Genomic DNA, 11516 nt, shown 5'->3' on the forward strand with positions numbered 1-11516 from the left:
AAAGTGACTATTAATATTTAAATTTTTATATTCCACTCTATCATTATTTTGTTCTCTTTTATTTTATTGACCAATAAATGAACTATAGCCTACTTCATCACCTTCCTATGATGTTTTATATGATGTTCTGGTTGCATGCGGCACCCTAGCATATATGATTTAGTTGTTTATTAGAAGTAGTTAATGGTGTCTATATGTTGACCCATCAAGTTGATTGTCTGTAAACTATCTATCAATCTATTTTAATTTGAAAATATTTATCACTTGAAGAAATCTATATATATGATCCACATATATATTTCTTTCAATGGGACAAATGTGCCTAGCACGTTGGCCCCACTGCTAATATATATGTATATATATTAGTAATGATATACACACAATATATTATACAATATTTTATATAATAATATTATAAAATGAGGATATTTTTGTAAAATGATGTTATTTTTATAAGATGTTTTATAAAAAGACTCCTAATTTAAAATATAGTTGTGTAAAGTATTGTAAAAAATGTTGTGTATAAATCCTTTTCCATATATATATATATATGTATGTATTTTGGGGTTTTATTTTTCAATCCAAATATGAGTTAAGAAAAATTAGCCTGTTCAACCCTCGTGAATTTGAACAAAAATACTTAAAAAAACTATACGGGTAGAAAGGATTTATTGACCCAACAAAATAAGTCTGTCCTTATCCAAACATGAAACAAGTTTAAGGACATTTCGGACGTGATAATGTTGTTTTTATCAAACCTAAATTGACTTCGATCAGTCGACTCGGCAATAACGATTTTTATTTTTAATTTTTTTGGGATTTTAGAATCTAGATAATTGCATTTGGGTGAAAATATCTTTAAATTTTGAGAACAATAATTGCATAAATTAAAGCAAAGAGTAAATTACTAATATTTCGATCATACCTTTTGTTATCTAATTTAACACTAGACAAATATTTCATTGCACGTATTCACAAGATTAGTTTGGATTTAAGTCTTTATAAATAAAAAAAAATTAAAAAAAAAAAACTATCTTAATTCTTAGAAGATGTTATTTTTGGCCTAAGCTTTTTTTTTTTTTTTTTTTTTAATCCTATGGCCTAACTTATTTCCAATGTAAATGACAGGTAGTTTATTTTATGGTAAAATATCTCTTGGAAATAAGTTCAATTTATTTTCAAAGTTTGATGATAAGATCAAAGATGAATGCTATGCAAAAATTCCTGTGATAAGATCAAAGTTAAATAATTTTCGGTCACTATTTATTTTTATATTTTATATTTATAATTTTTTTATAAAAAATGGATATTTTTTATTAAACGTGGAGTGTGGAGTAATAAATGTTTCCCAAAAATAAAAAAAAGAATTTTGATGAGATCAAAACAGAAGTGGAAAGATCAAAAACATGGTTTAAAAAAGCGGACTCTTCGCTTGGAGCTGATCAGCCGTTGAGAGAGAGAGAGAGAGAGAGAGAGAGAGAGGGTTTTGAATCATTCTGTTGACTGAGAAAACAGCCGGCGCGGGCCGTTTGTTAATAGTGGAACATATATTTATATATTCATATTACATAATGCATACGCGTTGAACAATAAAAAACCAATCCTAATAAAGACGCTCTTTCCTGGCAACTAAAGTCTATGCCTCTCTCTTCCTAAAGTTCCTAACTTTGAAATGGGTTTTCAAGGTATTGTCGACATCACTGCACTGGGTTTTCTCGTATTTCTCTTTGTTTTTGAGATTAACTGGTCTTTGCAGGTTTGAAGGCATTTTTATTGGGTGAATAGCGTATTGTTTCAGTTTTGAATTTTCAATAAAAATTAAGAAGCTTGGGTTTTTGGTTTCGTGAAAGTCAATCATTCAAAAAATTTGAGGCTTTGATAAGGTTTGAATAAGAGCATGCCAGGTTTATTATATTTGATGAATTGGGTATTGGGAGAAAGCTTGAATTACTGAAAGAAGCTTATATTTGTAGTTGATTATATGTCAAGATTGTTATTAATGGGTATGGTGGAGAAATGAAATTTTAGGAAGGTTGGAATTGAATTTTAGGAGGAGATTTGTGTCAGTGAAGGAGAAAGGTATTGCTGGTTTACTGAAATCTGGGAGTTTTAGGAAGTTTGTTATTGATTTTAGGAGGAGAATTGTGTCTGTGACTGTGACAAGAAAAGTCTTGTTGGTTAACTGATTTGCGGTGTAAAGTGCAACATGGGTTGCATGTGTACAAAGGCTTCTTCGGCTGTCCAAGACAGAGATAGCCAGGAAAGCTCGATGAAGAAATCATCCTCTTTGAGTAAACGATCATCGGATTTAAGAGTGAATTCTTCCAGAAGACATGATGGAATAAGGGTTAATGATAGACTGCGATTGCACAGTGATGAATTGAAAGGCATGCGCATTGATAAGAAAGCCAATGGTTCGATTCGGGTTCATGATGATCAGATTATGAAGAGAAGAGAGACATCTGAAGCCCTGGTGACTGATCACCCGCGCGTGGGAAGGGTACCAAAGGCCACGAGTGGTGAGCAGATTGCGGCAGGGTGGCCGGCATGGCTTTCTAACGCGGCGGGGGAAGCAATCAAGGGATGGGTACCACGGAGTGCAAATACTTTTGAAAAGCTAGAAAAAGTATGTTATTGTTCTTCAATTGATGCTCAATTGACATTCTTGAAGTCTCACCAGTGGTGTTGACTAGTGAATACTCTCACAATACTTGCAGCAAATGAACATATCCTGGAAAACATCCTTTCATCCTTGATTGCTAGTTTGTGTAGATTAATTTTATTACATCTTTGGCGGTCTTGGCTCGAGTTTCATACTATATTTTCCTGTTTATTTTGAACCTTTAGGAAAAAGTACGAAGAGGGAAAAGGTATGCAGTGAAAAAAGTCTATATTCAACCATCTGATAAAGAATCAAACCAATTGGCCATTTGGATGATTTGTTGATTTTATAAAATCTTGCATGCTTCTTCATGCCTAGAGAAACCATGTCTTATTATCATTAACTAGAGAATATGTAGTAATTCGGAAAATCTATATTTCCTCAATAATGAGTCTATACTCAAGAGTATACTCAGTACAGCGTAGGACCACCCAGTACACATGCAATCTAAATTAAAAATGATAAACAGAAATCCCTTTGATCAATATAATCTTATCTCTATGAAATGGATTGACTAGAATTTGTGTTGTTGCTTCATGAACCACTTCATTGTACCGTACTCTTTTTATATCTTATGTAACAGGAATTAGAATTTGGCTGTCAAAACTACTTTCTGTATCTAAAGTCTTTATCACGATTCTCTATCTTCTTACTGTTCTCTGTCTTGAGATTATTGTTCACGATTTGATTTCATGTGTGATGGCAAATCCTTTTTGCAGATTGGCCAAGGAACTTATAGTAATGTTTACAAGGCTCGCGATGTTATCCATGATAAAATAGTTGCTCTGAAAAAAGTACGATTTGATAATCTTGACTGTGAGAGTGTCAAGTTCATGGCAAGGGAGATCATCATTTTGCGAAGGCTTGATCATCCAAATATAATAAAGCTGGAAGGCTTGATCACATCTCAAATGTCTCGAAGTTTATACCTTGTTTTTGAGTATATGGAGCATGATCTTACAGGGCTTGCATCGAGCCCTGGCATAAAGTTCTCAGAACCTCAGGTATCATAAATGAATTTTAGGTTAATCCCAGACTTCTGTTTAATATGGTACTTATTGTTGAGATTTCTACACACAAAGTTTTCTCGGGAGTGTTGAGATTTCTACACACAAAGTTTTCTCGGGAGGCATTTATCTTTCACAGGTTTTTGCCCAAAACCAAATATTTTGAAGCTATTTTGGTGAGAAATTTTTATAATATTTATTGCCTTTAGATTGAAGCACCAGTGCCCTTGACTGCTATGATGTCAAAATTCTAATGTTTGTTTTTTCTGTTGGGTTAAATGTACCAGTGCCCTTGACTGCTATGATGTCAAAATTCTAATGTTTGTTTTTTCTGTTAGATTAAATGTTACATGCAGCAACTTCTAAGTGGACTTGATCATTGTCATAGCCATGGTGTCCTGCATCGTGACATAAAGGGTTCAAATCTTCTTCTTGACAATCGTGGCATTTTGAAGATTGCGGATTTTGGCTTGGCTACTTCTTATGACCCTCATCACAGTGTTCCACTGACAAGCCGTGTGGTCACTCTCTGGTATCGACCACCAGAACTTTTACTTGGAGCTTCTCATTATGGAGTTGCGGTGGACCTATGGAGTACTGGTTGCATACTGGGGGAACTATACACTGGCAAGCCTATCTTGCCAGGAAAAACAGAGGTAAAATGATTAGGAACCTATTTTAACAAGTCACACATTATTGATGCCTTCTACAACCTTCTGCCTCAAATTGTTACTATGGAAAGTGAAAAATATTGTTTGGAATTACCATAAACTGAAGCATACATAATAAAAAAAAAAAAAAAAAAAAAAAGATCAGAAAAAGAAAGGGATGGAGAGATCTATCCCTATGCTGCAACCTTATTTTAATTTAACTTGAATAGGAAATTTAAGCTTGAGTGCATGTTTTTAGGCTTGTGCAGGGCTAGGGATGACATGGAAATGGAGTCATTTCAAATTGCATTTCGCCAGTCAATCCCATTTATCTATCTGGTTTTCGTTGAACTCTATATGTATCTATGACCAGGATCACTTTTTGGATTGTGCTAGATGATGTCCACCTATCATTTATAAAAATATTGTTGTTGTCATTGCAAAATTTGTTTTGCCTGTCCTTCACAAGTACAATTTCACCATACTCATTTTATGGTGAAGTTGTGAGTTTTCATGTCTCCCATGACACACACACACACACACACACACACACAAACTTGTGTAGATTCGCTGTTCTGAGTTTTCAGAAATCAGCATGTTTGTGTCATGTAATTGGTGCCCATGACTTTATTTCTGTATTTCTTGTAGGTTGAGCAATTGCATAAGATTTTTAAGCTTTGTGGCTCACCTACCGAGGACTACGGGAGAAAATTGCGGTTACCAAATTCAGCATTCTTCTGGCCGACACAGCCTTATAGAAGATGTGTAGCAGAAACATTCAAAGATTTGCCAGCTGCTGCATTGGGGCTTATTGAGACTTTGCTTTCCATAGAACCTGCACATCGAGGAACTTCAGCTTTTGCTCTAAAGAGTGAGGTATGCAGGTTTTTCTCTGGGAAATGATGTAAAAATACTTTGGTTGATAATGAGCCCGTTAATGATCTGAAACTTGTTTCTGCACGTCCTTCTTTATGAAACACTGAATGATGAATGCAGATTATGTGATTCTAATTTCTTTCTGTATATTTTCCTAATTCTTGCATTTTGGTCTTAAAAGGTTAATTTTCCCATCTATCTTGCTGCCAGAAACCTTTCTCTCCCTCCACTCTTATCTTAAAGGCCTCTACAATGAAGATAAAGAATTGTGCCCTGATAAAAGAGCCGAGGAATACAGAGAAGGGAAAATTGAGCTTAGTTTTATAACTATGTTGGGATTTTCTTCTCAATATCTTTTTCTGTCAAAGGAAAGAAAGTAGCAATAATTGGTACTAGAGAAACATCAATTCTCACTAAACAACCCCCTCCTCCCCCGCCCAGCCCCCAAAAGAAGAGGAAATCTAGAATATTCTTGCTGTTGATGCATTGTTTCTATTTAATATTGGATGAGCTACCTGTTTCATTTCTATTATTGTGAGGCTTGCAATACTTGTTAGCTATTTTAATTTGTAATTATGTTTACAGTTCTTTAAAACAAAACCGCTGGCTTGTGATCCTTCAACTTTGCCCAAATATCCTCCAAGCAAAGAGATTGATGCAAAAGTGCGGGATGAAGTAGCAAGAAGGTACTGTTATAGGTTAATCAGTTTTTGTGATAATATAAGATGATAATTGTTCTGCATTGTTTTGTAGAAAGATGATAACTCACCTCTAAATAAACCTTTTAATTGTCCAGATTCAATTCATAATAGCAAAGATTTGTCAGCAATCTCTTTTCAGGGATTGATGCATTGTTTTCTGCATGCCTTGACACCACCTTGATTTGTGTGAAAGGGGAGGCTTATTTGTTTTCCAAGAGTGGTGTTCATAACTTTTTCATTTATTCTCACAGGCAAGGAGATGTAGGATGCCAGGACCGGAAGGTTGACCTTGAAAGGAGAGGACAAAAAGATTCTCAGGAAATTCCTGCATCAAAAGTGAACTCTCTGTCAATGCAGGTAACGAGAAATGGGACCTTTTATTAGTTCGTTTTGGACATGTTTCGTATCCCGGTTGAAATTAAGCAACATTACTAAAATGTCTGCAAAATTAGTTCATGATGTGCCTCGTTCTATTATTGTTTTCTAGAAGTCATCAAGTTTTAAACTACCAGTGGTTTCTTCTCTGACTTCTATCCAATATTATTTCTAATGCAGAGAAGGCAAGTCCTACCCGGTTCAAAGAGCAGAAGTGAATTGTTCAACCCTCATCGGGAGGATGCTGTTTCAGGTCTTCTGGTTGCTCCACCTAAACGGTCACGACCTATTAGAGAAGTGAGAGCAGAGAATCTTCCTAAAAGCATTTCCCATTCAGGACCACTGGTTCATGGGCCAGGAGGGACAAAGTATGGGAAAGAACTTGATTATCCACCAGCTGTTTCAACCGCAGCCAACTTATCAAAATTATCTGGTTTGGTAGCTATGAGGACCATGTTTTCTGATGATCTCCAAGAAAAGCCTGGTCCTTCACAGCCAGATACAACTGAGCGCGTTGGCAGGTTTTCGGGCCCAATTAAGGAATTGGAGTCCAGAAATCAGGATCATGAACGTCACATGAAGTTGGATGGAGATTTCCATCAGATAGATGGAAAGGCCTGTAGTAAAGAACCGTCTCTGGTAAGTTACATGCCATGCTTTTTTCTTCACTTATTGCTCAGGTACATGCCACAAGTTCTAAGCAACATTTTCTCAGGAATAGACATCCATACATATATTTTACTCTGTCCAACCCAGCCTGTTACGGTTTTCTGTAGTTTCTTCATTCCAATTTTCTTCTACTTTTCCAAAATTTCGTTGTGAAAATTATAAGTATGGTGTCCCATCATGTATGTTGATGAGCTTCATACTTTGCTGGTCAATTTATGATTTTCTTCTACTTACTTTTCAAGCATCTCATAGCAAGTCTGGTTATCTAACTCGAGATGCGTTTTCATGTGTCGTTTCAGCATGGTCATGGGCGGGGAAGCAAGATATATCTCTCTGGCCCCTTACTGAATTCATCAAAAAATGTCGATCAGATGCTTAAAAAGCATGATCGTGAGATCCAAGAATTTTATCGACGAACACGACTCGACAAAACGAGGGCGGAGAAAGTTGCTTCTCATGGGAAGCAAGTAGCAGCTAAGTAAATCTTCATATCCAATCCTTTAGGCTTCTGGATAAGCAATGACATCCAACACTCTCATGGATAATCGTCTCCTACTCAGCACAATCAAAACTATCTTACTCTCTGTAATTATGATTCTGTTTTTCCTTTTTTTTCTTTTTTTTTTGGAAATTTTTTAAACTACCCCACACTATATAAAATGATATCAAAGTGTCATTGTTTAAAGTTATCTCCTTTAAGTGCTACCCGACGTTGTCGTGGTGTTTCCAAATTTGAGGATGATTACACTATTTTGTTGATTAGAGCAGAATATGACCACCGTATCTCTCTCTCTCTCTCTCTCTCTCTCTCTCTCTCTCTGTCCTCCATGCCTCATTTGTTTGTGCTTTTGTGAAAAAAATTCTAGTTTGTTATTTTTTATGGGTAAAAGAATTTTGTTAATACGATAATAGGCATAGTCTAAATCTACAGGAAGTATACGCAAAAGAATAACTGTATCCATCCCCAACAATTCAAAGCCTACCAAAGCGACAAATGGAAACGTAAATGAACGGAAAACGTGTTTAAGGTAAAGTTGGAATCATTCAACATGGACTCCGACTGATAATTTTTTTTTTTTTCTCTCTAAGCAAGCAAATTCATAGATAAAATATAAGATTCAATGCGGTGGGTGTCCCCAACAATCATCTCAAAACAAACAAATGCAAGACTTGTGAAAAAAAAAAAAAAAGATCTAGAGCCAAAAATTGACCCACAACCATTTTTCACTAAGGAAAAGTCGCTTGAAGTGATTTTTGTATAGTCTAATAAATAGACTATTAAATTGCGACTAAAAGTAGCGGTAAAATGGTGTGTGCTGCTACTTGTTTGTTTGGACTGGCTGTAGGAGTCTTTCATGATCACTTTGTCTTGATCTTTGGTTAGAGAAAGTAGGAATATAAGAACGTAGCAACCGGAGGATGCGTCAATATGCCGGCATAGGACCTTCACTGTCTGTGGTGGCGCGTGATCCGAGTGGTGCTGCGGGTGACAACGACAGGCTCTCTCTAGCGCAGCAGTGCATGAAACTTACGCGTCGCTCTTTTGAGCAATTTCCTTTGACCGTTGACAAATCGGCACATCTTAATTCTACGGATAGAAAGCAATGAAAAAAGAAAAAAAAACTTTGTATACAGCTCCAACACTAGCCGGACAGGAGGAGGGAGGAGCCAAAGCTCCAATCCCGGCAAAGGAAATGGAAGGATCCTGATAATTGGATAGAGAGAAAAAAACTTCCGCTTTTGTTGAAATTTAAGCCAGCGACTCCAACTATATATATAAATATATATATATATATATATATATATATATATATATATATTCTGTCAGCATCGCTAGCTATTTCGATCACGTCCATACAAATATTCGACGACTTTTTTTTTTAATCTTTTAGCCCAATATTGGGGTTTTGTCAACAACTTCTGCGGAAGAAATTCATAGTTGTACAGAAGCTTTATGGTCATTCCATTTTCATCTCTTACCACGTGGGGTTGGGATTTGCCGTATTTGATTGTCAAACTTATGCTAAAGATGCATTAATTGCATTTTGTTTGCAGCCAAGATAATTAGTATTATCAATGGGAATAGATATAGATAAATAGATAGTAAGATGAGATGAAAATTTTATAAATAATAATAAAATAATTTTAGTTTAAATGTTTTATTGAATTTTAAGAATTGAGAGAAAAAAATTAAATAAAAATATTATAAATTTAAAATATTATTAGAATATAAATTTTTAATATAAATTTCGTTTTAAAATTTGAAAAAATTGTATTATTTTTTTTTATTTTCTTTGAAAATTTGAAAAATTTTTAATGATTCGATAATAATTAGATAAAAAAGTTGAATATTTGAAATTAAAAAGTGTTTGTATTTGAATAATATTTAAAAATAAAATTATAAGAAATTTGATTATGAGATGAGATGAGATAAATTTTTCAAACAAGTCCTAAAAGACAACAGACTCATTTTGGATTGGATATCAGGTGACTTGAACCCGAAGGCAGAACTACATACCCCTATGGGGGCTTCAACCTCCAAAACTTCAAAAACAAATGTAAAAGAATTTTGTTTTGAGGTATATTTACTAATTAAATTATATAAAAATTAATTTTGCTCCCCCAAAAAGAGAATTTTTTTTTTTTTTTTTCAGAATTTTGCCCTCCCAAATTTAACTTCCTAGTTTATGCCCGTTGACCTCAGTGGGCTGGGCTGCTTGATTAAATTCTTTGTATATGCAAGATCGGTTTTGGAAAAAACTCGCCTATATATACCCACTACTGCCCGCACATTAGGAATAATATTACAAAAGCCTTAAAATTTATGCCCACTTTGGAAAAAATATATACCCACTTCTTCTTCCTCTTCTTCTTCGCCCAATCTAATGTTTTGCTCTTTACCACCAAGTTTGTCACCAAAAGTCTGTCTTTGTGAATTTGGTCTCTCTCTCTCTCTCTCTCTCTCTCTAGTTTTTTTTTTCTTTTTCTTTTTTTGTTTTGAAGCTAATGAAATCTAAGAGAGAGAGGTTATTGAGAGAAAAAAAATTCATATTGCATTTCTTGTTATGATTACAATGAAAACCTCTGTTTATAATACATGTGGGAGAGAGCGAGAAAAGTGTAAAAGAAAGAAAACTAACATAATTGGGTTGACTTATATGTTGACTCTACGCGAAATTGAAATGAATTCAATTAAATTTGTATTCAAGATGATGTGTATATATTATGCACATTCATTTTGGACAATAGGGAAAAAAAGGGCCTAACCCAAAGGCTTGGTAAGCATATTGGCAACTTTATGAGTTGAAGAAACATGATGAGTACAAAGAACCCCAATTTGCAGCTACTCTCTTATGATATTTTAGTCTAACTCAATATGTTTAATTCTCTCATGAAACATAGGATTGATAGCTATGTGTAGTACAACTTGATTGTCACAGAAAAGTAGTGAAAGCTGAGGATGTGGTTGGTGGAGATCATAAAGTAAAGAAAGAATCCATGTTATTTCACATACATCATATGCCATTGATTTGTGCTCAACTTCAGCAGATGATCTTGAAACAATCTTCTGTTTCAGCAAATGATCTTGAAACAGTTTTCTATTTCTTAGATTTTCAAAAGATGAATGAATCTCCAAGAAACACCCAATAACCATAATCAAATCTTTTAGTGTCAGGACAACTAGCCCAATTAGAGTCTGCAAAGGCTTTGATAATGAATAGGAGAAGAACCTGAGAAAAAAAGACCTTGACCTGGTGCATTCTTGATGTACCTTAGAATTCTTAATGCTGCTAGCATGTGTGCATGGCACTTAAGGAGCATCAATAATTGACTCATATATGTAATTTCTAGTCTAATATTTGTAAGATAAAGCTATCTAGCAATAAGTCTCCTATAACTGGAAATACCTTCCAACAATTCACCATATGATTTGCTAACTTTACAACGAGGATCCATAAGAAAGTTTGCTGGTTTGGAATTAAGTAAACTAGCATCAGATAACAATTATAAAGCATATTTTCGTTGCATATAGAAATGTCCTTTTTAGATCTAGTAATCTCCATACCCAAAAATATTTGGCAGGTTCGAGATCTTTCAATGTAAACTGATCATTGAGAGAAGATTTAATTGAATCAACAACACCCATATCAATACTGGCTAAAAATATATCATCTATACAAACCAACGAGGCAATAAACGAGGTACCCTCTTGCATTGTAAACAATGAATAATTTGATTTTGACTGATTAAAACCAGGTTTGAGCAGTGCTGATATAAACTTGGAATTCCACTGTCGAGAAGCTTGTTTTAGGCAATAAAGTGATTTATGCAATTTACACACTCTAGTGTCCCACTTTTGAAGATAACCGGGTGGTAACTTCATCTAAGTTCCCATACAAGAAAGCCTTATTGACATCTAGATGAATAAGATGCCAATTGTGTATTACAACTAATGATAAAAAAAAAGAAAAAAGAAAAAACAAAGTACTCCATTTTAGCAACAGGAGAGAGAAAGTTTAAAAAAAACCAAGACCTTCCTTGCCTTGTATCTCTCAATTGAACTACCAACATTATA

The 11516-nt window shown here is 34.6% G+C and overlaps 1 protein-coding gene across 2 annotated transcripts; it reads left to right on the forward strand.

The window, feature by feature from the left end:
- Nucleotides 1-1378: 1378 nt before the first annotated feature.
- LOC121250966 (probable serine/threonine-protein kinase At1g54610) lies at nt 1379-7629 on the forward strand. Of its 2 annotated transcripts, XM_041150235.1 has the most exons (9): nt 1379-1685; nt 1757-2626; nt 3382-3666; nt 4008-4325; nt 4968-5195; nt 5781-5881; nt 6148-6253; nt 6449-6910; nt 7240-7629. In XM_041150235.1, exons 2-9 carry the CDS (start codon nt 2207-2209, stop codon nt 7420-7422), a joined length of 2103 nt encoding a protein of 700 aa, XP_041006169.1. In that variant the 5' UTR covers nt 1379-1685; nt 1757-2206; the 3' UTR covers nt 7423-7629. The 2 variants fall into 2 exon arrangements, with proteins under 2 accessions (XP_041006169.1, XP_041006170.1); XM_041150236.1 differs by having other exon boundaries at nt 1381-2626; nt 6452-6910.
- The last annotated feature ends 3887 nt before the right edge of the window (nt 7630-11516 follow it).

This window comes from Juglans microcarpa x Juglans regia, chromosome 2D (genome assembly GCF_004785595.1).
Source record: "Juglans microcarpa x Juglans regia isolate MS1-56 chromosome 2D, Jm3101_v1.0, whole genome shotgun sequence".
Lineage (NCBI taxonomy): Eukaryota > Viridiplantae > Streptophyta > Magnoliopsida > Fagales > Juglandaceae > Juglans > Juglans microcarpa x Juglans regia.

What these genes read in the sequence shown, in the direction of transcription:
- LOC121250966 (XM_041150235.1), top strand. Translation starts at nt 2,207, where the DNA reads ATGGGTTGCATGTGTACAAAGGCTTCTTCGGCTGTCCAAGACAGAGAT. An exon ending in CGGGATGAAGTAGCAAGAAG is followed by an intron (nt 5,882 to 6,147) that starts GTACTGTTATAG and finishes TTATTCTCACAG; the next exon opens with GCAAGGAGATGTAGGATGCC. An exon ending in TGAACTCTCTGTCAATGCAG is followed by an intron (nt 6,254 to 6,448) that starts GTAACGAGAAAT and finishes TTATTTCTAATG; the next exon opens with CAGAGAAGGCAAGTCCTACC.